The 26,842-nt window shown below is 42.7% G+C and overlaps 1 protein-coding gene across 1 annotated transcript in view; it reads left to right on the forward strand.

The window, feature by feature from the left end:
* Window positions 1–786: 786 nt before the first annotated feature.
* Window positions 787–26,842, forward strand: part of GALNT9 (polypeptide N-acetylgalactosaminyltransferase 9) — a 152,420-nt gene continuing 126,364 nt past the window's right edge. Inside the window, exon 1 of the mRNA XM_009977466.2 lies at window positions 787–1,027. Within this exon, the coding sequence (XP_009975768.2) occupies window positions 787–1,027 (241 nt within the window). The remainder of the gene's footprint in view (window positions 1,028–26,842) is intronic.

Raw genomic sequence — 26,842 nt, forward strand, 5'->3', positions numbered from 1 at the left:
GCGTGAGCAGCTCTCCCTCTTGCTGGGACCACGTCTGCTTGTTTCAGTTTATTTCCAGCGGTGAGGCAGCTGGGGCGTCATCTCACCTCCAGGGGCTGAGCCCATGGACAAGGACAGTCTTTGTCCTGTCCGCTCTCAGGAGCTGCCTGCAGCGATGCTCGGGCACGGTGAGGGCCCTCTGGGTGGCCAAGGAGGAGAAAATGGCCACTGGTGTCTTCCGTGGGAGAGAAGCCCGCGGCTCCCCTGACTCCTTCACCGACCCGCCGTGCTGAACCCAGCGGCGAGCGCGGCGGCCGCACCGCGGGGGCGGGCGGCGGCCCCCGGCAGGGCCGGGCTGCGGGGCGGGAGCCGCGGGCGAGGCGGGGCGGCGCGGCGCGGCTCCGCCGTGTGCATGTAGATGAGATCCCCCGGAGCACGTCACTCCGCACCGGCGCTCTGCGTTCGGGGCGGCGGACGGCGAGGGCGGGCGGGAGCCGCCGGAGGAGGAGAGGCGGCGGCGGCGGCGGCTCCTCCGCAGCCAGCAGCGGCTCGGCTCCGCGCCCCGCGCTGCCTGCGCGGCCCGCCCCGCCCCGCTCCATGCCGCCCAGCCCGCCGCGGCGCGGCCCCCGCGGGGCGAAGGCGGGCGCCGGGCGGGGAGCGGCGCGGCGGTGCTGAAGGACAGCTCCGCTCCGCGCCCCTCCGCACCGCTCCGCGCCCCTCCGCGGGGCGCGCCCCGTCGCCGGGTGGCCGCCAGGCCGCCGGCCGCCGCGCCTTGATGTGCCCCCCGCCACCGCGCCGGCGGCTCCCATGGCGGTGGCACGGAAAATCAAAACTTTGTTGACGGTGAACATCTTGGTCTTCGTGGGCATCATCCTCTTCTCCGTCTACTGCAGGATCCAGGACCGCTCCCAGGAGCTGGTGCAGATCGTCCGGAGCGCGGACCGCCGGGCCAGGAGCCGCGGCGCCAAGGTGGGCAGCCTGGCCGACAGAGAGTCCATCCTGCAGCGCCTGGACCACCTGGAGGAAGTGGTCTACAACCAGCTAAATGGTACGGAGGGCTGGGAGTGGGACGCAGCACCAGTCCCGTGCTGCCCTGTGTCCTGGGAGGGTGCGGCAGATGCGGGAAGAGGACCCGAAGTGCCCGCCCGCCGGGGAGGGCAGCCCGGGCAATATACGCACAGCCCCCACTGCTGAAGTGCTGAAAAGGAAGGGAAAGAGGTGCCGTAGGGTTTTGCCGGAGAGATTTGTCGAGCCCCCCTTCCCCCCTCACCCCACTAACTCTCAGTCCAAAGTCAGGACTTCCTCAATAGATACAAAGTTAAGGAGGCTGCAGAGTTCCTGGCTTTGAGGATTGATGGAAGTCTCTACAAACTGTACCAGGTTCTACAGTTTGCCTGGATGTATTAACTCTGCATGGGCAGGTGTTTGTATAGCAAATACACTGCTGGGTTACAGCTGGAAGTCATATACTCGATCACAGAACTACTTTAAAAACATTCTGCTGAGTTCTTACGCTGGGTACTTTTAATGGTCTATTTAAACATCACACCCATATGTTTCCGTAATAACTTTGCCATTTAAATTTGATATTATCTTTGGTGAGGAGAGGAAACATCCACCCCTTCTTTTTATGACATTCTGTTCTAATTCACCAGCCTTGAAAAATCTGGGTAGGTAAGCAAAGAACCCTTCCGTGGTAGTCAGAACAGGCTAAGCCATAAAAGTTGTTATACAACAAATAACATTTAGTGTAGAAACTAATTCTTCAAAACAAGTGCATTTGTATTTGCATAGATTCAAAAAGTTCTAAATGTGGAACATCAAAGAAATAAGTATGTGATTACATACATCAGTGCTTTGGACAAGAAGAGGCTGAAGGAGTGAACTTTACATGAAATTATAATATAAATATAACATTTTGGTGCCAGACACCAATAAAACTTCCAGTGTAAATAGGTTTAAGTATACCAAATGTTCTTCTAGTCTGCTTGTGAAAATCTTGCTCGTAACATTGATTTAACAAAGGCTACTTAGTCTCAAAATGCAGACCAATTGGAGGCTTAGGGTAGAGTATTTTTCCTGTTGCCACTTTCTGAATGAATGTATAAATCCAAGTAGGTTAGACTGTTATGGTAATATGCCATCTATGCCAGCGAGTGTTACAGAACAGACATCCCTTTACACACTCATCTGTATAAACGGGGAAGAGAGAAGGGGAATGTGGAGTGTGGGTGTTAGTCACAAAAACACACACTCGTGAATTGGAGGGAACGTGTCAACAGCTGTGTTTCCTAACCATATTTTGGAGCAGTTTTGAAGAATGTAGGATTTGAGGGAAATCCTCCTCCCAAATGCAGCAAAGCCATAGAGTTCCCAAACTAAATTAGATCAGTCCCCAAGCTATGTCCGTTGTAGCTCAAGTGGATGGGCTTTTTTGGCCCGAATTGATTTGTTCATGGTGTTGCTCATAGGTGAGACTTTGTGTAGGATTTACCTACTCTGGGTTCATCTCAGTGTACCATCCCTTGGAGAATCAGCAGGAGTCCTTAATGTACTAGACAGGCACCACTGCACATAATACCTGTGGCTTCGCAGTAAACAGGGAGTTCTCTGTAAAGTATACTTCTATTTGGGGGACTTTTTTCTTCTTTAATTTGGTTTGTTGGATATGGAACTTCACAGTGAAATTACTTGAACCTAAATGTTCATTGCGTCATCAGGTCTTGATAAACACTGTAGGCAGTCTCTTATTCTTCTTGAAGGTTCTTACACAGGAAAATACAGAAAGTTTTTCAAACTGACCTGTTCAACTTTCCTGTTCATTTCCTTCAATATCTCTCTGACGCAGTTGGTTTTTTTTTATTACATTGCACTACATTAACACAGATTAATAATTTCATAATCATCGTGAAAAGATATTTTGTCATATTCTTCTCCCCCCTCCCCATTCTGTGGCAACAAAACCGAAAAGTCCTAAAAAATTAGGAAGTGCTCCACTGAAATCATCAGAGTTGCACTACTGTAAGTGAAATCAGGATCAAGCATCTATGTTTGGGTTTGGCTCACTGGTATTCTGTTCTTAATATGACTCATTACTTACACAATTAGCAGGCATAATGCTGCTCTGGCAGCATTGAGATCAGAGGGAGCCTGTCGTGACAGTGCTGCGCTGTGTCTCGTGGACAGACTGGTGTTACACAAGCACTCTCTGCTCTGGAGCTGTGCAGTTTCATCCTGGTGTTGGGCAAAGTTTCTCAGGCATTGTCCTGTATACTGCTTTAGTACAAGGTTAGAGAGCTATCTGAGGCCTTCTTGGATGTCACTTTTTAATGAGGTGGGTCAAAGTCACTTTTATAGGGAGAGACAGACATGGGTAGGCAGATTTTATTCATAAGGAATATGAATTCCTTGCATACCCTGCAAGAACTCCTGCAAGCACCAAGAGTTTGAGTCCAGCTCAGTTTATTGTTACGGTAGGTCTGTCCAGATCAGTATTTCAGTTTTCTACTCTTGTTTTTTTTCTTTTTTGGGATCAGCAAATTTAGACATCTATCAAGTATGTCATATTTTTGGTAACAAAGTCTCAGTGTTTTTTGTTTCATTTTACTCTTCTATTCAAATTAGTCTTAAAGGAGTAAGACTGTACCTGGATTTTCTAGGGACTCTGTTGAAGACCCAATGCAATAGAAAGACACATCTGTGAGAAACCAGCCCTGCAGCTGCAGCCATACAGAATTTTGTTTGTCACACTTACTTGTTTTTAGACAACCAAAGAAATGTTTGAAAGTGTACCTTCTGCAAGGAAAAATAAACACAAGCAGTAATGTTACAAGTATATCAAGAGGCAACCTAAAACTGATCACTAGAGAATTCAGTAAGTTTTTAGTCTCAATAAAAACTGTGCATACAATGCCTGTGGAGATGTACGTAGGATGCAGAGGACCATGCATGGAAGTCAGTAGAAAGCTGGTCCTTGCAATTATCTTTGGGAAAACAAGAATTTTTAGACTAAAATGAATGAGAATTGCCATGATTCCCCGCAGAGTCATGCAGACATACACCCAAACAATAGTTTTCAATTGGCTTGTGCTTTGCTTTTCTATCAACTTAGGAAAACAGTGGTTTTGAAAGCTTTCTTTACACTCAGCTGCTGCTGGTTTTGGCTGAAGTAAATGGACAGAGCAGCAAAGGGAAAGGAAAGCAATGAAATGTGTCTGTGGAATTTCCTTGGTGAAACTTTGTATTACCTCTTAATATTTGAATTTGAGTGTAATGTTTATTTTGAAAAACTGAGTTAGTTTAGATTGAGTTCATCAATCTATATATTCTTTCATTTTTACTCTGGTATTTCTATTGATCAATATGATGTATTGTCAGTCAACACAGAACTAGTGCCAGGAAGACTTAGTAGCAACGCATGAAATGTCATAATGATAACACCTTGGTATTTTCTTCCCTTGCCTCTATTTTTTGTAAAGGGGAAAAAATAAAGAAGATTTAATTGAGTGAATTTTTCCCCTAATCAGTTTTGCTTCTGAGTCTGCTGCTAATGATTTGCCATAGACGATAAATAATTTTTGATGCCCTGAGTAGAGCATAACCTTTCGTGCCAAAAGCAATTGAAGGGTCAGACTACAATTTCACTGTAATTGCCTTTTTCCCTTTTCACTGTCTGTTTCCAGTAATACACAACAATCAATACAGCATGTAATTAGATTTCATTCAATCTGCGAAGATTAAGAGAGTTTTCATCTTCTCATTATGTATGCTCACATCATGTCTTCCTATCCATGTTTTCTACATCAGACCTCTTTGACCTGTTCTCTTGCAGACGTGGAGGGATGAGTTTGGAGTATTCCCTTGAATTTGGCACATTATCATGCTTTGCACATTGTAATTTGATTATGCTCTCTTTGGGAAGATTAAATACAATAGCAATTTCCGGTGTCGTAAATGGATTTTATATTGCATATGCATTTCATAGAGAAGGCTGGGGAAAAAAGTGGACAATTCACGTAATTGCAGCACACTGGCTTAAAATGATGGAAATAGCAGGTCCTAGGTGCAGAGGACTGATTCACGCAGACTGTGGCTCCTGATTTTTAGAGTGTACTGGAAGCAAGGTGATTGCATTTAAAATTCAGCCTGGCAATCTGCATACTTAAAAGGTACAGTAGTATTTTTAAAAGGACAGTTTATTCTTCATAGGCTTTGGGCTGGTTGAAAATGGTTCCCAATTTCCATATTGAAAGTAAGGGTTGGGAACAGGCTGCAAATGAATCACAGGAGTGTCCAGATCAGATTTGTCAAAAAAGAAGCTCCTGCAGCTGGCAACTTTCAGTTGAAGAGTAATTCCTCTGCAGAGAAGAGAGGTAAAGCCACGTGTGCATGGGGGAAGATTAAGCGTGACTGCCAGCCTTGCACTGATGAAACCGTACCTACTCATCCTCACATACGGGTTCTCATGTTATAACTATTTTATTTAATTTGGTTATGATCTGATGCCAACATGCATCTGACAAAATTAGCACATAATTATCTCCAGAAGTATCAACTTATTTGTGGAGACTGCTCTCAGCCACGTGCTTTCCTTGCACTGTTGAGAGGATTTTTCATGGGGTCTCATTTGGAGGATTTTTTTAAAGAAATGCAAGGTTGGACCTAGTGAAGGCAGGAGTGAAAAATACCAACTACGTTTCCCTTTTATTTTTAAGTTAGGCTGCAGTTTATCTGTTTACAACACAGCACATAACAAGTATTTTCAATTGTTCGGGATCAGTTACTCAAGCTTAGGTAAGTAAACATTGTTACAGGCTTGACCTTCTGTATTGCAAAGTGATGGTCAAGTCCAAAGGACTGATTTCTGCTTCACATTGGCTTTAGCTACGTTAGTCTTGATTTATGTAGCTGAGGAAACTCATCATCAATGATTTCAGGAAGGCCAAAATTTTATTCCCCCAAATAAGGGAAGAAAACATCATGAGCTGATATTTGGATTGCCACTGTAAAAATATAACGTTAATATTTGAAATAGTATTGCTCTATTTAGGCACTTTAGGAAGAAAAGGTCTAAAGGTTTGGTAGAAAAAAGAGGGTAAATCTCTTTTGTAAAATGAGCAAAACTGCATTCAACTCTTCAAAGTATTGGCAAATACAAAAAATATATCTCCATTCCAGCAGCACACCAGCGATTTTAAAGTCTCTTCCTGTAGTGTGTTTCATAGAATGGTAACTATTTTTTTATGTAATGTTTCTGCTTTCTGGGTTTGTAGCTGGAAAGAAAGCTTATTTTGACAGAAAAATCATGTGGTAATTTTATCATTGACTCACTTATTTGTGTAGAACTTGAATCATTTGTACTACATAGGATTTAAAGCAGTGTTTACAGAGTTGGAAAGAAAATCTTTGATGTTGTTTCTGTTGCCTTTTAGGAGGTATTTGAGTTCAGTTTCTTTCCATTTCATTGTAGAATGTGCCTGGAGTTTGAAAAGCAAATATGGGGCTGTCATCTTTCTAGTGAAGAGCTGCTGTGTGGTTGTTGCACATCTATAACCACCACACAGGTTTAAAGGATTAGAAAACCTGACTTTAACTTAATACCCTTGTTAGTGAGAGGTGAGGTGGTTTTTGAGTTTAGGGGTTTTTTTTGTTTATTTGATTTTTAAACTAAGTAAAGGCAGACAGTAGTTAAATAAGAGCATCATTTAAGAATGCAGTTCCAGCCACTGAGTGCATGGCTGTTCTCCAAGGAAATAATAAGATTTATGAAAGGAAGGAAAAGAAATGAGTCATGTTTAACAAATCTTCCTTTTATTAATGCCCCTCTCTAACCTTACTAATGGGTACTCAGTCTCTCTTTCTCAGTCTACTTGGCATACTTTTTTATTATTGTTATTATTTGTGGGGTTTCACTTGCTAGACATCTCCATCACTTATTTTAAACTAACAAACTGAAAGGGGAAAAAAAAAAGAAAAGAAAAAGAGACTGATATTCCAGATAACAAGAAGGAAGAAAGACAATGACAGCAGAGCAGCTTCCAACCTTCTTGTAGTCCTATTGATTAAAATTGTCCTCTGAAATAAGAGAACTTTAGCTTTTGAGAATGAAAGCCAGATAGATATCCTCCTACTGACCCAAAGCCATCTTCTGCTGGAAGCATAGAGCTAAAGCAGCCAAGTCCTAATTGGTTGTGTATAGACTTGTGTCTGCTTTTCCTAAAACCCATAGCTATGGTGCCATGGAAATGGCTGTGGATATCTGAAAGCCTTGCAGATGGAGGCAAAACCCATTTCAAGGACAGCATGGCAGATGCAAACAGATTAAAAAATGTCTTTCTGCCCTGTTTTTATCCTTTCAGGTATTGTGGAACATCCAGGTTTCCCAGATAGATTTGGAGACACGCTACAGTGCAACCGACGCTTGCTGGTTACTCAGCAAGTCCTGTAGGACGTAAAAAGAGCATAGAAATTACCTGTAGTGAGGCTATCGCCTGAGCCAAGGTTTGCTTGAGTTACGGAACAGAAGGGAGTAATCAGGGAGCGGCGTGAAGCAACTTGGTCTCAGGTCCTCTCATTTAACTGGGGTTACTTTGAGTTTAAATGCATGGTGGTACTGCTAGGGGTGAAGGTGACAATCTTGGTTCTGTAATTTATTTCTAAGTCTAGTCTACTAGGCTTTCGAGTTCTTATTTGTAAACTCTCCAGTACGCTGAAGAATATGGAATTTTGCCTGGTGAAGATAGCTTCCAGGCTTGGTAGGCTTCATCTTTCCAGTGTAGGCTTACCTCTGTTCTGTCTTCTTTTATTGCCCACAGTATCCACGTTGGTAGCGTACAAGAGCGTGGCATGGATAATCTGTATGCCTTCTCTGGCCTTGTTTTTTTGAACTATGAAGCAATAGCAAAGGGCCTTCATTTGCATCAACAAGAGGTCCTCTAAAACAGAGGGAATTGAGGATGGGATTACTATTTGTGGTAAAATGTTCCTTTCTTCAAATTGAGCTTCACCAGCTGGGTTGCTGAAGTGATGTCACACCTGTGGCCTGCTGTAGATCTAAATGAAGTGGGCTCTGTGTGTATATGCAAGTCTGTAGATGTCCAGGGAAGTGGTATTTTGGAGCTGCTTTCTTATCTCTTTGACATTTCGTCTCCTGTGGGAGGGAGACAGAGGGAAGTGGGCTTGTGCTTCTGTGGTTCTTTGCACTAGCTTATTATTTCACCTGGTTTAGCTAACTTGAACTCATTGCTATGCACGGAAAGACAGTGCTGCAGCACTTTCTGTGGGAAATCCAGTGGATCATCCAGAGGAGCGCTCTCACCAGTTTCCTACCCCTCTTACTGCATTTCTCAGGCCCTTTCATTTCTGAATAATTGTGTGTTCGTTTATGCCTGTTATGTCATCTTGCTGAGATGCGTGTTGAGAGGGCTCACTTCAATGACTGTAGAGAAGTTTGTTGGTCTTGTAATAAGAGGAAGAAACGGGTGTCCTCAGGATAAAGAAAACCCACTTGCTGTTTGCCATCAGACTAAGCTACTCCATCTGCGTTCTGCCCAGCCTTGCAAAGCTGTCTTGCGAAGCAGAGGTGACCCTGCCTCTCCCTTTATTGTACTTGGATGACTTGTTCCGAGGGATCTGCTATCAAGCCAAGGATGAGCCTGGGACCATAAATTGTTTTGCACCCTCAGTGAGAGGAATCCTGAGTGAAACAATGCAGTAGAAAAAGGCCAGTTCTGGGAATCTATGACAAATGGCAGAAGGGCTAATACTTATTTATTTTTTCAAGTATTGTCCTTGATTACTGGCTTTGGAGGAGAATCAGAGGGCATCTGCAAGGTAGATAGCTGAAGAGACAATGGACCCGATTTTGCTTTGTCATCATGAGCAGTGTAGACACAGTTTTCTCAGGGGCTGAAGAGATGTCTAAGTAAATGAACAAAACATTTTTAGAAAAGGTGAGAATATAGATTTCCGAATATTTTAAGCCTTGCACCACCTCCTATGGAGCGATTCTTTAGGAGCCTTTTCACTTGCCACCACGGTCTGATTTATACTTTTAATACTCGAGCTGTAATTTGCATGTCATCCTTTGAGAATGGGCAATGATTAAGAAAACTAAACCAAGGAAAAGGCTGTTGAAACAGCTGCTCTAAGCACTGCTACTTTAAAATAGTTCTGTCAGGCAGAGGTATTTGGTGCCAGAATGCCACAGGAGAGGGCTACCTGTTTCACAGCATCATTTGGAAATCTCATCTAAGTAACCCAGACTCAGTGGATGAAAATACGAAGGAACATGTTGGGCCTTTGGGGTTCTTTGGTGCATTTCCTTCAATCTTAACCTCCTGGGCTAAATGTTAGAGCAAATGCCTAAGAGGCTGCTGTAATGCCAACATCTTCCTTGGGTGGAATAGCCACTGTAAAATAGTAAAGCGCTGGCAAAAGTCGTGCTATACCCAACAGATCCCTGATGCCTCCTTCCTCTCTGCAAGGCCAAGACATATCTGTGGAAAGAAGCTGCTGATGTAAAGGCCTTTGTTACCTGAATGCCACTGAACTCCGCTCCAGGAGGACAATTCCTTGGCTGTACAAACCACTGCTTTCCCCTCTTCAGGTAATTAGCTGCAGCAGGAGGGAGAGGAGAAAATCTGAGCCTGTGTAGGCAAAAGTCATCCATGGAACTCAATCAGCTACCTTCTACTTACATTTCAGGGCTACTTACACAGGTATTTCTGGTTGTCTCTATTGGAGTACTCAAGAGAATAAGTGCTCGCTAGTGTAAGGGTCTCACTTTATAAAGCATGACTCAAACCAGGTTTGCTAGAGTTACATTTGAATCACCGCTTGGTACAAGCAGCGTGAAAGGTCTCCCAACTAGGCTTTAAGGTCTGATAAACTGTTCAGGGAAGAAAATAGATCCTGCCAGGTCTCTCTCTTCTGTGAAGTTCTTTAAATATTCAGATACCATGAAACACAAGTTCTGCCTACAAAGGTTCTTGCAGGGCTGTGTTAGACTATGCAGAGCTACCTGTGAGGGGTACCCTCTGTCATAGGCTTCATAGACTCAGGCAGCACAGAGCTGGTCTCTGTGGGATTACCAGTGGTTTACTAGTTCTTGTTCCTGGGGAGAACTGTTGAAAACCATGTCTGTGATACAGTCAGCAGTTGTGTTGAGTCGGGAATCTAAGTCAGGTATAAACCCGACACTGCTTTCTAAGCAAACCGCAAATCCTGCCAACCTCTCTTCTGCTGTCAGCAGTGCATTGTGTGGACAGTGACAGGTATGCTGGTTGGATGGAGCAACTTGCTTAAATAGGTTTTCCTGCCTGCAGCAGTGATCCAAATTCTCCTTAGCTCACCTATGCACTTAGTTCTGTTGAAGTCAGTTGCGTAAATTCATCTGTGCTATTGGTCCAGAAACATTGGCACAGCCAGTAGTTATTGGCATAGTAACTCCAGTAGTAAATTTGGCCAAATGAAGGTACTTTTGCCACAGGATGAACAGTATATTGGCTAGTTATGATGCTGCATACGTAGTATAAAGGATGAATTCATGCCGTGTCCCTGTGCAGCTTTAGTATGGTTGAGAACAGGATCCTTCCTCCTTGAAGGTTTTGTAGTGATTCCCCTTTCTAGCATAGATCTGATGACCTTTGTTTCTGCCTCTGACCCCTACTACTGGAGTCTTTGATTGCTTCTGTGTTTGTGCTGTTTGGCTCCAGTTTGCATTTTGCAAAAAGAAGTACACAGACCAGGAGGTCAGATTAGCAGCCTTATTGTGACCGTCTTACTCCTGGTATCTGAGCAAGCTATGTTCAGAGATGGATTTATCTGTTTCCACAACACTGCAACAGTACTATCTACCTACCACGGAGCAAAACTGAATCCTCTTCTCACACCCTGTCCATTACATACGCTGCTGGACACAACCCCCCATGCTTCAGCTGATGCCCACACTCCCATGGACATAGCTCCCCTATCCCTCAGCCAGAGCCTGCATGGTAGAAGCCATCCAGTTTTGACCTTTGAGATCTGCTTCTGCCTATGATAATTTTTGTCTCGGTTTGACAGTGCTGGCCAAATTGGTGCCTAGCTGGTGGAGTCTAACTGGGATCCAAGATGAGACTTTTCCTCAATATTTGATTGAATACGTATTTTTATTGTGCGTATGCAATTAAATGTATATGGGTTATCCACATCCTAGCTGAATGCTTTAACCACTAGTATGTTGTTTAAAAAATAAAAACAAAAGGAGGATCATATAACATTCCCTTTCATTTATGTGAAGAATGAGACCTCTGCTGCATTCTTTAGAGCTGTGGGTTTTAAGCGGGCAAATGTTCAAAGCAAGGATGGAACTTTTCATTCCCACCTTTTCAGCATCCTCTGTTGACTATCCCCATCGTACGCCTCAACCAAAGGTTTGATCTCTCCCTGCAGGGAGAGCAGGTCCTTCCTGCAAGCACTCACTCACCTTGAATGGCAGATGCTGGCACCTAGGAGTTATCCTCAGTGTGTTAGAGCACTTTGGAATGCATCGAAAACAGGAACTGTGCAAGGTCACACACAGTCTCCAATTCCTGTTTTCACAGCCCAGCTAGCATCCTAGCCAAGGTACTGCTGTACTGTTCCCAAAGCAAAAGGGACTTTGTTGCACAGGAGCTCATTTTTCTTGGAAGGTATCCAGCATGACAGCTGGACAGCCCTCTCCTGCAATACTGGAGAAGTTTGCTTCTCATTTTGTCTCTGTGGCATTTTTGGTGGGGTGATAGGGTTAATTGGTTGTTTTTAATTTGGTTTCTTTACGCTGGTTTTGTATTTTATTTGGCAACAGAGCCTTACTGCCCTTTTAGAAATTGAATTTATTTTTTCTACGGTTCTCATATGCCTCTAGAATGTGAAGCTTTTGTAAATAAAAATGTATTTTTTGTTATATTAACTCATTTTTAAGCAAGCCTTGTGTTGTAGAAAAGATTGGTGGTATTCTTTCCTGTGCATGCTGAACTGAAGGCAGTGATAAGACTAAAAATATCCCCAATTGAAGTAGCATTGTGTCACCTAAAGGTTAGTCTTCCTCAGGATTAAAATTTGCAGTTGCTTTATAGATTCCTTGTAAGGCAGATTTCTTGTCATCCAGCCATGTGTAAAATGAAGCTACTGATAGCTGCACAATTTTGCATCTGCAAAACTCGATCCCAGTGGTGACTACCACAAGCAGAAACCTGCTGAAGAAAGCTGCTGGTACCCATCGTGCTGGTGTCAGCTGGGCAGCGAGGCTTAGGTATTCCTGTCCTGTTTGTGTTTGCACTGGAGGTGCTGAGCAGGGACTAGGCACCGTTCACACCTCTAATAGGAAAAACAGATTTTGCTGCACAGAAATCCTGAAACATGCTGATAGATTGCAGGTGGCTCCATGTAATAGGTGGGAGTGGAGTATGAGATAAGAGTGAGCTAATCGTGTTCAAGTTGTTAAATAGCCTAATACTAAGCTGCCTCACTGCTGAAATAGTTGATGCTTAGAACTTACAGAAGTGATGAGTGGGTTTGGCTTGGAAAAATACGTGACAGTGATTTAGGTGATAGCCTATGTTAATCTTGGTTTGGAAATCACATTTTTTTGGTGGTTCTGTTACATAATTTCTGTGTCACATGGAGAATCCCCAGAATCCAGGTCTGTGGGCTTCGGCTTCTGATTTCCAGCACCATTGCAGGGATGTGGGCAGCCGAACACTCCACTGGAGCTTGCTTGTGTATTTCTTCCTGGTAACCAGTCTTTTCTCTCACTTTTTAATGATCTTTTGCATCTGCTAGAGTTTGCAGCTCTTCCAGCCCTTGAAGACTGTCCTTTATTTATTCACTGCCAGTATTGTAGGGAGCAGTGAAGAGATTTGCTGATATCCTTTAGAAATTTCCTATCTTTCTGCAATTTAATATTTGGCAAACTCGCTCGATATACCCTTCCTGGGATACTTCTTTAGACATAGACCTGAACATATTAGCACCTGCACTGAACGCTTTGCTCTCAGGTACTCCAGCAATACACAATACCCATAATCTTTTATTTTAGACCAGTGCCAGCCTGATCCTCCTCCTGACATAGATCCTTCTGGCTCAATTCATTTTCATTTGACAGCAAATTAATTCTGAAACGGAAGTGGCTTTTAAAATGCTAGCATCCAGTGGGGTTATATGTAAAACCTTCTGTTTTCTGAAAGAGTCAGCTCGGTATGGTTCCTATATTCACAGCCATGTTCCATTTCATGCCTACAAAACCCTAAGCCAGGCTGCGGACAGCCCTCCCAGATAAGGTCAGGGAATTAAAAACTTCTTCTGTGATTCACTCTGAACCTGATCTGCCTAATAACTGGATTCTTTGTCTGCACCCTCTTTCTGTCACACTTTAAAAAGTTCAGAAAGTGAGATTTTTAAATCTTCCTTGCACAGTGAGAAGAGTGAACAGAAGATATGCAGAAATGGAGGAGAAATATTCATGAGAGAACAAAGATATGGCCTAACTTTGAAGCTGGAATGGTGTAGCCCGGCATGCCAATGAACACAGGCTGAGCAGTGCAGCCGTCAGAGAAGGTGTTGATCTTTGCAGAGGGCATTTTTGCATATGTTACAGGACTTGTTGAGGCATCTCTCAGCCTTTAATCATACTGATGTGAAGCTGGAGTGCAAATACTGCTGTCTTAGAGACACGGTGAAGATTGTAGAAGAATAAGACCAATGAAATGCTTTGTAAAATTCTTCTTATTGGAGTTGCTTATAGTGGATGAAGTAAGCATGGGATTAGTGAACTGGAATCGGGGTCCATGCATGAGTCATGCTAGGACTGCTCTAGCCCTAAGGAGATGTGGAGTTCTCCATTGCAGCACAATGTACAACAGGTTATTCAGGTAAAGCCTGACATTTTGACAATTCATGTTAATGTAGATTATTGATAACTATTCTGGACCAGAAGTTCAAGTGATGAAGCCTGTCTTTTACATAGCCTACGTACGACACTGTAGTAGTAGATCAGAGTCAGGCCTGAAGGACAGGACAGCTAATACAGGATCAACACCAATTCGACGTGACTAGGCAGTGCTCTGTGTGATGGTAGACTGAGATATCCTCTGTACACTGTACTGTACTGTCAGAAAACAAAAACTGGATATTCTTGGGTAGAAATTTATTTTAGAAAAAGTAGTCAGCATATGATCTTTTGGTTTTGTCCTCAAACTGGAAGAAGATGCCTCTAATCTGTTTGATGCGTGATATTGCATGCCTGTGGCTTCTCTATGGTAGATACAAGTGTCTCAGCATATGGTAGTGAAACTAGAGGTTGATTATTTTCAAAAGTAGTTTGACAGATACTGAGCTAACAAATTCCCTGTTAAAAAAAAAAAAAAAGAAAAAGAAAACAAAAAGGCTTTGTTTGATACTCTGCTGATGAGGCTGTGTGGATTTGGGATCATACCTTGCTTTATATTCCTTTCAAAGGTAGGGAGAGAAAATCACCCCTACTATAAACAATCAGAAAGATTAATTTCGTAATAAATGCCAGGGGAAACAGGCAGAGCTGAATCATACAATCACAGAATGGCATAGGCTGGAAGGGACCTCAGAGATCATCAAATCCAACCTCCCTGTCATGGGCAGGGACGCCTCTCAACTAGGTCAGGCTACTCAAGGCTCCCTCCAGCCTGGCCTTGAACACCTCCAGGGAGGGGGCATCCACAACTTCTCTGGGCAATTTATTCCAAAGTCTTACCACCCTCGTACTGAAGAATTTCTTCCTAAAATCTAATCTAAATCTGTTCTCCTTCAGCTTAAACCCATTTCCCCTTGTCCTATCAGTGGACACTCTTGTAAAAAGTCCCTTGTGAATGGAGCAGTATGTCCTGCTGTCGTGGTGCCTCACCTGAGTCTGTGTCTCTCCCTTCCTAAGGAAAGAAGTGCTAATTTAGTGAGTCAGGCATTTCCATATGAATTTTCTTTAACGTGATGTCTTTACAGGGAAAGTGGTTTTAAATGGGGTCACAGACATACCTCATTATTTCATTAGGAATCCCCTAATCTGTGACCAAAAAGCATGCTGTTTTGTCGCTTAACCGGGTTCTCATCATTACCACTAACACCTGACAAGAAGCGTGTAGAAGCCCACAGAAACAGGAACCGAGTGCTAAAGAAGCAGCTTCAGTTCTGGCTTTTGAGAAAATATTTATTGCTGCTGAAATACAGGACATGGGCTTAGGAGATCTGGGCTTCTTTTCCAGGTGTGCCTTTCCTTTGAGCTTTAGCTGTGGTGTCAGCTCGTCTCTGCTCTTTTCTTTTCCCTCCCCTTATCTGTGTCCTCTATTTAACTGAGGAGGTCTGAGTCCAGAATAGTCTGTGTGGCGTCTTAGCTCGTGATATTGTTAATCAATGATATAAATAACAGCCAGACGTCCAACAGACCTAGACAACCAGTAATTACCACAATTAATCCTAAAAGTGATCATTTCCTTGAGCAGCAGAAGCAAGAAAGCTGACGTTGTGGTGGGTTGGTATCACAGAGGTGAATTCTTGGGTGGTCTCTAATAGCTCCAATAGGTCTCTCCTGTTTGATCTCTCACTGAACCTCTTCTCTCAGTAGGAACTTTTTAACGCCACTTTCTTCCCAGATGTCAACTTTTGTGACACTTGCAGAAATGTAATTTTTGGAGACCTCTGACTGTCTGCCAAGCTTTGGCTGAAATTAGACACAGTCCTCAAAATCTAACGAGCAGAGGTGAGGGGATGGTATAAGAAAGGGAAGCAGACTGATAGCATGATCCTGCAAACTGTTTTTTCTTAGCAAACCAGACTTAAAATTGTATTGGTGACAAATCTGATTTTTGCTTATTTAAACACAAACATGAAAATCAAGTTCTTAGCTTTTAGAGGAACCAGACTCAGATCTTCACATTGAATTCCTCTGCTTGCTCTGTTAATTGGCAATATGTTAACGCAAGTTTTTTTACTCTGCTTTCCTGCTCATTCGGTTAGTAACTATAGCAGCATAAAATTTCCCTGACACTACACCAGTACTTCAGGAGAGCCTCCTTTATTTTCAGCTTCCTAAGATGGCAGGCTTGGGGCCCACTAGCTTGTCTCATTGCCTTTCAGTAGTGACTAAATAATTAAATTATGCGTGGAGCAGAGAAATGATCCCTTGCTCTCTTTGCTAGGCAGTGTGAAGCATGCCCTGCTACTCATCTATCAGGTACCCTTCATGGCCCAGAGAGCTCAGCATTGGCTTTCACTGGGACCATTTGGTGCTGGAAAGCTCCTTCTGCTTATGGGAAGCGTGAGTCTGACCTGAAGTTTAAGTACGACTGGATGGCATGTCTGCTTTCTGTCCTTGAGGGGTGATGAGTCCAAGCTGTAAGCTCAGATGTCAGTTTGTCTGACATTCAAATTCTGATTCATACCTGTCTCTTCACTGATGGATCTTCTTCTCCTGTATAAAAGTACCTTCTATCACTGTCTTCAATTCTCTTTACTGTGTAATTTAACATCTCATAACATAGTCAGAAGTACAAACCTGAGACACATCAGGGACAGAAACAGTCATTCTTTTATGGAATTTCTGTATAAAGTAAAGGAAAGCTTGAAGAAAAATTGAGTCTCTGAAAACTTGAATGTCTTTTTTTACATTGCCTCGATGGAAACCATATAAGCAGTATTGCAGTCAGTACCATTAGGAAGGTAAATTGGAGAAGTCCAATCCACAATTTCAAAAACTTGGCCATTGTCTTTAGATACAATCTGAATTCTATATGCGTGTGATAGCTTTAAACGTTCTTTGTAGGTGGATCAAAGTATCATGTTGTTACCAAATGCACCCTCCCACTTTATCAAACAAAGCCCACTTTGTCTTGCAGTGAGTTTGTCAGGGCCTAAACTAGCCGTAGGTCACAGTCAATTCATAAAAATACCAACACGCAATGAAGCCAATCTTGTTAATAATGAATCAGGTATTATAGCAGTGCTGGCTTTTAAAGTGCCTGTAACAGTGGATCGTAGCTTTCCCGCTCCTGGAAGTCTGAGTCAATTTATCTTTATATCAACGATAAAGCCGAAAGGGCAGAAATCAAAGTAAGCAATGTTTTTATTGCTGCTTTTAAATAAAACGTTGTGCCGATATTTTTTCCCCAACAGTACATCTTTATTTTCTCAAATTTATTGACAATTGCTATTTATCCTCATTTCTCCTTTCCTTCGCAAAACTGTCTCGTCCTTTGATTTACTTCCTCCAGAGAATATCGTACCTAATTCTTTTTATTTTTCCCTGATAAATCCCTGATTAATTGTATGTTATAAGCTCTCCATGCAACATTGTGTCTTTCATTTCTAAACAGGCTTTCTTTTATGAATTTCAAGAGGGAATACTTTTCTCTCTAGAGCCAGAGCCAAAACCAAATCCAGGCTCAACATTTCCTTAAACAATAGCAAGGCACTTCAAAACCAGGTATGATTCTCAGCACTGTGGATGACTTCTACTCCTACTCCTTGCCTGTGAGCAGGAGTGAATCAGACCTTTAGTTGTGGTGCATCCTCTAATAGATCTGCTATAAACGTGGCTACCAATTTATCTCAGCAATTAGGACTCTCTGCATAGTAACTTTCTCCAACCACTATAGATTCAAAACTGCCCTAAATTGTTGATTTGTAAGCATTTTTGTTCAGATACTGGATTCTGGGCTGTATTTTTGCTGTTTCAAATGTGTCCTGTGTTTGGTTTTGAACTGACTTGTCCTGTTGGTAGAAAATTAAATCATATGCATATTAAGAGGTTGATGGAAGGAGGCACTGCAGCCTGGCATTGACAAGCAAGGCACAGCTGTAGTGTATGTTGACATGAGATATGAAAATAAAGCGAAGGGAAGAGGAGGAAAAGCAGAGATGCAAGTTCTATCTCAAACCAAATTTCCAAGCCAGACTCCCTGGGAGGTGTCAAAGATGTGACTGAAAAAGAAGCACACAAACACAGTTCAAGAAAAATACACGTATCTCCAGATGTAAAATAGGCAGTCTGTCAGGAAAATGAGTATGTTTTGAAGCCACCCATCAATATTGCTGTGTAATGATGCAAAAGAAAAGTATGTCACCTCTAAAGAGCCTGTAAGGCAATATCACACTGAACAGAAAACACGGGAATCAAGGCACTCTCTGGCTCCTGTCAAAACTGATATCCAAATTAACTTTCACGTGTGGGCCCTTGAAGAGATCTGATGGAAGTATTCAAAATCTCATGTCCTCAATGGCAGCCGGTCTCTTCTACCATCCATTCCCAAGGAGACATGCCTGATGATAAGATGAGAGGCAGCAGATAGAGAATCAGCACAGCTCTTAAAAAAATGGGGACCTTTTCAGATTATTTGATTCTCTCATAGCCAACAAAGACACAGGGCAGTGACTCTTGGAGCAGGGAAGGGAGAACAGTGGGCGTAGCCTTCAGGTCTGTAGGTGTTATTCTGTCTCTTTATTGTAGTTGCATTCATAGAATTGTAGAATGATTTGGTTTGGAAGGGATCTTAAAGATTGTCTAGTCCCAACACCCCTGCCATGAGCAGGAACACCTTCCACTAGACCACGTTGCTCAAAGCCCCGTCCAACCTGGCCTTGGGATGAGGCATCCACAGCTTCTCTGGGCAACCTGTTCCAGTGCCTTACCAGCCTCATAGTGAAGAATTTCTTCCTTATATCTAATCTAAATCTACTCTCAGTTTAAAGCCATCACCCCTTGTCCTATCACTACATGCCCTTGTAAAACGTATCTCTCCAGCTTTCTTGTAGGCCCATTGCCAGAGTGGACTTGGAGACTGATTTCAGAGCTGTGAAAAATCGAGATCCTGCTTTCAAGCATGATGCGGTTTTGAGTTCCAGCAGCTACTATGGCTGGGTTTAATGCTGTCATCCTCTGCTGTGTAAAACGGGTTGAACGACCGGGAGCTTTTCAGTCATACAAATGGCAAGTGTTGTATGTGACTTTGTTATTGGGAAAGCTGCCTGAGTGATTAGGTTAGTGTAATTTAATAGCAGACTGTTTAGGTAAATGAGCAGGGAGGCATATGAATGTCTGCAAATAATGTGGAGCATGATTGCAAAGTGAAGCTGCAGGAGATGGGCTTGTCTGGCCCTTGTCGAGAGCTCACCAAACACCCTTGAGCAGGGAGAGGAGAGTCTTGCTTAGTCTTGGGCACAGTCCTTCTGGGACAGAGTCCCAAGGGTGCCTGACTGAATCCTGGGCCGAAAGGAAGTAATTTGGCAGGCTTTGCAGTGCCAGATGTGATACAGCCTTGGGTTAGTTTAGACTTTAATATCAGAACAGTAGAGCCTAGAGTAGTACAAGTCTGTGTAGGACCTCGAGTTAGACAGATATGCTCTTTCTAGATTCCTTGTATTTAAAGATAAATTCTTCCTTATGGAACATAACCCTGTGGGATTTACTGCTGTAGTTGAGCTGTTCTGAGAACAGACTCGCCAGAGATTTCTCATCCAGAGCTGCGTCAGAAATCAAAGGAATATTTCTAGCAGTTAGAGACGTGCAGTCAGCCTTGTAGGTGCAAGAAAACGTCATCGTATCCCATAGCATCTTTTCAGCTGTGGGCTCCGTCCTGTCAGACCTTGGGTCAGAACTCCCTTCCTGCAATGGTCCACCACTTCCCTTCCCTAACTCTGATTCACACAAGCAAACTCCTTGTTTTTCAGAAGACCTTTTCCTCATTTATGAGCTGAAAGCCCTTTAACTTGGCTTGGAGCAGCTTATTCCTGAATCTAATTAACAGCACCAAAGTTTTCTCTCTTGCACCTTGGAGCTCTTCAAGGAGACGCCCCTTTCCCTTTCTCTAGAATGGCTATGTTATCATTTTAACTATCACTTTCCCCAGGAGATCTCACCTCTGTTTGCCTGGAAAAATTAAAGGAAATCTAATATATTGATAGAGATGATCCATTTCATGTGAGTCAGTGACACTCTGACCGTGACAGTACCAGAGAATTCATTGCTGCAGGAGGCCATTGAATCCAATATTAGTAGCTGAGCTTTTAAAGGGCACTGGGTAATTTTAGGCCCTATTTCTACCTGTCTGAGTTAAGATAATGAGGGTAATCTAATATTATGCTTCAGGGCTTTAGTTACCTGCCTGTGGGGTTCAGAAGGGAGCTCTGCTTCCAGGGACTGTGCAGAGTTTAATTGGCCGAGTGCTTTATGATTTGTGTTTCGTTTCCTCTGAAGCCTCAGGTATTGACCACTGCCAGAGGCCAGATACCAAACTGATGACACTTGGATTTTGTCTCCTTTTAATATCAGTGGGCTGCCGAGCAGTTACACCAACGTTTCAGCACCCCCTCTCCCAACTCAGATTTATGCCATCACCAGAGGAGGAGTTTTCTGGCTTTTCTCCAAAGCCCTGAAGAGAAAAATCCATTTTATATGTTTCACCAGCACAAGCCACAAGTCAACTAGGATTTTGAAACTTCAAGAAGAATCTTGGCATCTGTTACTTATTTAAAGAAAACAAACTGATCTTTCTCTGTGACTGATCTTTTTGATCATTAAAATTAAAATTTTTAAAAAACCAGAATCATACATATATAATTTAGAATTGTGCAAAGGGGGAGGCTCTTTTTTTTTTGTTACTCAGAATTTAAGTTTAAAAATATATCACATAGATCTCCCTTGCTTAAGGATCTCTGCTCTTTAGGAAATTGATTTTGCTTATATCAAGGCTCTGACAAAACTGTTCTCTCTTTTATTATCGATAGGCTTGGGATCAGTGTACTACCTCACAAATGGAGTTTTATCTTCATCTCCAGTGGTCTCTGTAGCTCCTATTTCTTGGTCCTTCCAGTCATCAATCTGTTTATCTCCTCCTGAATTATCTGTTGTAATTAGAATACATTTTCTCATCTCAAGGGGAAACCAGCTCCAAATGAGTATTCTATAAAAGCAATTACTTTTGATATTAGATATCTGTACATAAAAACACAGTATTTCTTCCAATTAAAAAGCACTAATGAATTTTATGTCTAGAGAGAGAGTACCCTACGCAATGCTACTGTTTCTGCTAAGTCAATGAACAAAAAATTAGGCCTGTAAAAGGGCTGATGAAGCCAGCAGTGGCATGTGTGAAACTCCTTTGAATAGTAGGTCAGGGAGAGAAAATAGCTCTGCAAGGACATATGTTCCTTTTTTTCCACAATAGACCTGTTGTATGCATTGATGGACTTGGTCAGTCTCCTCATTGTGCCAAGCTGATTAGTGCAGTTTTTCCTACGTTTGTCTCCTACAGCTGGCCCTCCATTATGCGTTTTTTGTATTTGCTCAGATATTCCTCTCCTCTTCCTCAAAGTCTCAAGTCGTACACTGGGAATCTTGCATTTGGCATGGAGGAGCTTTTCCAGAGATCTCCATGTGGACTCCTTCCCTCTATAGGCACAGGAGGAGTTGTGCTGAGCCTTTTTAGTGGAAAGCTGTCTTACATATATCAGAACTGCCATCTTTCATCATCTCAAAATAGCCTGAATGAGTAGGGAGCTTTTATTACAAGCTTTTCTACAAAAGGAATAATTTGAGAAACATCTTGGTTGTGTTATTTTGGAGAAGATTATAAATCCTGTCCCTATGTTACTTTCCCATAGGAATCCTCTCCTTTTCATCCCCAAGCAGCCATCTGTGTATGGAGGTCCCATTGAGATAGAATCTGTTCAATGGGGTAGAAAAGAAGATCCTCCAGTGGGCTATGAGATAACATGTTTTCTTGCTGTTATGACAAGGGTGAAATCTGCAGGCCACTGTTGCACTGCAACCTCTGCCTCTCTTACTGATCCGTGTTGTCTTATTGTCGTCTTCCTTGACTATCTTTCTGCATCTGTTTCTTGTCTTCAACATTGATAGCAAGCTCTTTGGGGTAGAAACTGTCTTTCTGGTCTTGCGTAGGATCTGCTACAATGGTGTCCTCAATCTAGACTACCCGTTATGAAAACACTAATTAAAAAAAGCTGTTCTGGCCAAATCCTGTCTGGGTAGGGCTTACTACAAAGGGTTTAAGGATTGATACATCATTATGGTAGGGGCAGATTGTGTAGGATGGAATAAGGATCAGCTTCCAGGCCAGATGCTGATAACAGCCCTGGGCATTTTTATGGCATTTTCTATGCAATGTACTTTGTACTTGACAGATATTCATAGGCTATGCCTCAGAGTGCTCTCTGCAATGAGGAAATGTCCCCGTTTTAAAAAAGAAGAAGAAACATAGAGTAAAGCACATAAGGGGTTGGATCTTAGTCCTCTTGCCAGATAATTTGTCCTAATCTGCATAATTTCCAAGGCTCCTGATTCTGCACACTCTCTGCCTGACCAGCTTCTGTAGGCAGAAAAGGAAGAGCCCTCCTACAGGCAGAGCTGCCAAATCACTTCATCCCTTCACCACCGTTCAGCAGTTTTCTCACAGATAAATGTCTTACAGGATTGTCAGTCATCTGTGGATGAAGGCTGAGAAACACTATCTCAGGCTCCCACTTGAACAGAGAGAAGGGTCTGGAGATGAGGTTGAGGTAAAAAAAACCCCACTGCACCACCTAGTTTCTAGTGGAAAAGTTGCCCGTTAAGTGCTTTGGCTTTACAAGTTATTGTACTTTTTCCCTTTTCAAACCAGCAGCCACAGGATACTATTTGTCTTCTCCCTGGTGTATCTTCAGAGATACTTGGGACTGACACTGGATACTAGGAGACATAAATCTTTCAAGCAAGGATGCAGCAAACTTGATTACAGCTATAAAAAATAGGGCTGTACTTTAGATTTCAGATAGATGGAAGTGCTGGAGTAATTTAAATTGGATGGGGTTTTGTTTGTTGCTCTCCTCCTTGCAAGGAGTTGGAGCCTGTGTCCCTGTGGAGTGCCATTTGGTGAGTGTTTCTATATGTAAAATGAAATCTCATCCACATAGAGCACTCCTTCTAGCTCAGAAAGTAAGCAACTTTGCTATGAACAAAATTCAGATCAGCTCCCTGGGCAGCAAATCTTATATATTATGTAAGCTTACTGCAGGGTGGTGGCAGAAGAAACTGATCTGGGATATGGGAGAGTGGGATATGCAGAAATTAAGGGCCAGGCTCTGTTTAACATTTAGATTGAATCATGAACCGGACAGTACTGATTCCTCATGCTGCATGCGACTGTTTGCAAAGTCGACTGAAATACTTTCCAGTAAGATTTTTTTTTTCTGGATATTGTTGATCCTTGTGTTTGCAACTGCAAAATGCTTTTACTTTTCTGGGTTTAATTTTCATGCACTGGGCTGCTAATGTATTCAGCAAATTTATGTCTGTGGGACAAAACAATTTTTTTTATATATTCTCCAAGGCAATAATCATAGGAAGCCACTCTTTAGCTATGGTCATTTCTTTGTTAACTGTAGTTTGTGCAGTGTTTACAGGAGTCAATGAAAGAGGCAGATACCTGTTTTTTGCAAGTTTTTGCTTGCAATCCTTTGGCAAAATTGAAGCATACAGCATGGGGCGGGCAGGGGAGGAAAGAAAGCCCAGGCTGAGAAACTTGCTCAGCATTTTGGCAGAATCAGGGTGGCATCCCTGGATGGAAAAGGGAGAAATACCGTTCTACATGTGATGCCATATGCTACTACCCCACACTGTTTAGCTCCTACTGACATCACAGAGAATCACTGGACAGAAGATGCTTCAGTTTTGGCCAGGGTAGGCCTGTGTTAGAAACTAAGGGAGGCTGTTTTTTAATTCCCAAATTAATCACAACAGGACAAGGATTCAGGCAGCCATTGGTTTTGTTTTGTGGCTCCACCACTATGTCTTGTGCAATCCTATGGAGTTCCTTAACTTTTCAGCAGATCATTTCTACCCAAAGATGGGTAGCATGACTTCTTCCAACCTCAAAGGGCATTGGGAGTCCAACCTCACTGGTGTTTTGGAGGCATTGCAACGTTTCAGTGACAGTCACAAAAGAGCTCCAAGTACGATAACCTTCTGTACAGTGAGGGCTTCTTTGTGTTCAGTAGCCCAGTGAAAGGACATGTGATCCAATGGAAGCTAATGCAAAAACATTATCCTGGAGCACCTCAGTGACTAAAATTTCCAAGGAAGAAGGTTTTGTTTAGTTCTGAAAAAAGAGATCTTTTTCTGATACTGAATCTCAAGCCCAAAATCTGCTTCTTTTGGAATATAGTAAATAAATTGGGTGCTTTTTATCCAGAGATTTCAAAGTGTTTTATAAAAGTAGTTACTGCTGCCATTTTGTAGCCTCTATATGTCCCTTCTTTGTCAAACCATCTGCCTGGTGGGATTCATCAGCTCAATTTGGAATTGAGACAAAGCTCATGGCACCTTTTCTCTCAGCTGTAGCAACTGTGCCCCATAGGGACTTTCTTGGCCTCCCCGGGATGTCTCCTCTAGCACCCAGTTTGAGCAACTTACTGAACTGAGCAGCCCATCGCAGCGTCCCTGGGCTGTGCTAGATGTATATGAGAGTTTAGGCACTGTTTATGCGATTGAGCCTTTCTCTGATGCAGACTTGTTATTTCGGAAAACTTGTTCCTCTTGGTTATTTTTAGAGATCACTAAAATGCAGCTATAAACAGTAAGACAACTGGTGAGCTGAGACCTTTTGCGTAGCGTTGAACAGCTCACTCATGTTGCTCTTTCTTCCTCCTCCTCCAGCCAGCTGTTTTTCTTGTGTATCTGCTTCACGCTAACATATACTGTTACCTCCTGAAGGAGGAAGACCAATTTTTTCCTCCATGCCTATAGATACGCCAGCTAGTGAGGCTGTAACCTGCATCTGAAGTTTCTAGTTGCAACAGAACAAGATTACAAAATTAACATGATACAGTAATCAAAGATGGAAGCATTAGGGCTGATTCATTAGATGCAACTAATTTAATACCTGCTTCCAGAAGGGTGATTTTGTATAGAACTAGCTTAAACAAATGTAAGCTGTGTCTAGTTTTATCTATGTTACTGAACCTGTTCCTAGAGTCTATGAACATTATTCTTTTCTTTCAAAAGATACAGCTGGAAATGCTAAAAGTCAGCTTTGTCAGTCTCTATAGAGTTGCCATAGCCCCTAAATTCTATTTATGTTTTTCTTGGTTAAACTAGGATCTAAAGGTTTTTATTGCCTTACAAGGTATGAAGGGACATTTTCAACTGAGAGATCAGAATTGGAAAAGGAAGGAAACAACTGTTTTGCTGATGAGTTTTATGTTTCCTGTTTAAGAGAGAGATGTGTTTCAGGGGCCACAGGTAAAACTGCTGGGTGAATATACCAAGGTTTTTTAGAAAGAAATTTTATTCCTTCCTTTTAAGTTGCTAGGAATTGGAATACATTTTTGTAGTTATTCAGGAGCGCAGATGGTCTAAGTGTAGCTAAAGCTCAGAAGTTGGGCTTTGGAGCCCTTCCCAACCTAAGTCTGAGACAGGACAGCAAGGACGTTTCGGAGATTTTTCAGCAGTTCTGTCAGTGCCTAAACTCTGGTGGTGCTGGTGATGGAGCTGGCCTTGTGATTGTGCCCAGCATCCCTGGTACCACCTGGGCAGGCTTCTGATGAAAAAGGGATGAGGTGTGGGAGCAGAGCCACGCTGCTGCAGTGGGGGTGGCCTTGCCAGAAGTGACAGGAAGGTCAGGAAAAGGCTAAGAACAGACCTGTACTTTTGTGAATGGACACCTATAATTATTTTCAATTGCTTATTTTTATTTTGAATTGGCAAAAGGTTAATTATGTCTGAGAACCTTGGCTGAACCTGATTCACTGCTGCCTGTAATTGTGTTGCAAATAATAATAAAAAAAGACAGTAAAATAATCACGGATGTAGTTTAATCTTGCTTTTGCCAGAGTTTCTCACATAAATCTCTTCAGTAATTTTCCCATTGTGACAGGGTTTATGGTGAAAAATAGAAGGTCTCTTTTCTTCCTAGAAAATTATACGTCCTGCGGAGTAATTAATCTGGTTAGGAAACTAAGACTAGATCATTCTACTCTCCATTCTCCCAGCAATTTCTGTCTTACACAAAAATCTCTGCAGTGAGAGCAATAAATTTGGAATGACTGACAGACACTAATTATTTGTGACCTCATTGTCATCTGCGGTGTTGAACTGGATATGACTGATCCCAGCATATGAGCTGTAGATCTTTTTAGTTCTAAAAATTTAAAGAAAAGACAGCTTTAAAATAGCAGCTCACTGGGCATTGCTGCTGTTCTTCCCTCTCTCCCCTCTCTGCCCATCACCGTTTCAGAGCAGGCAGCATGGTTTCAATCCTTTGCTCTGACATAAGCCATGGGGTTACACTGTCACCAATGCTGCTGTGCCCTGCCCACAATGGCTTCACAAGCCATGGGAAAATGGGTGAAATGGGTGCTAGTTAGAGCCAGATAGGTAACTCAAAGATAAGGGGAGAGTCTGGAAGTCTGCAGCAAGCTTTAAAAGAAGAAAAGCGAAATGTGCTCTCATCCGATGTGCCTTGGTTAAAACCCAAATATATGCTCAAGGTTGAACCAGAAGCACTTCTCTATCTGTCTTTTTTAGGTTTTATACTGCTCCCTGTCACTGTAGGACCTGACCACCCAGCATATAAAATCAATAGCAATTGTCTCTCTGTCGAGTAGCCGTATTTCCAGACATGTATCCCTTTCCCTGTTGCTCTGGTAGGCAAGACCCATGGGAATGAATGCTCCTATGGGCTGTCCCTGAAGGCTGTCTGGGTTTTCGCTGAGCAGAAAACAGCCAAGCCGTAAGGCACAAATGACTTGTTCTTTGTTGACCTCCCGTCTTTGGCAGCCCACCTCTGCATCCTGTGGGAGCACTGCTGTAGAGTGTTCTGCTTCT

The sequence above is a fragment of the Tauraco erythrolophus genome, chromosome 19 (assembly GCF_009769465.1).
Source record: "Tauraco erythrolophus isolate bTauEry1 chromosome 19, bTauEry1.pri, whole genome shotgun sequence".
Lineage (NCBI taxonomy): Eukaryota > Metazoa > Chordata > Aves > Musophagiformes > Musophagidae > Tauraco > Tauraco erythrolophus.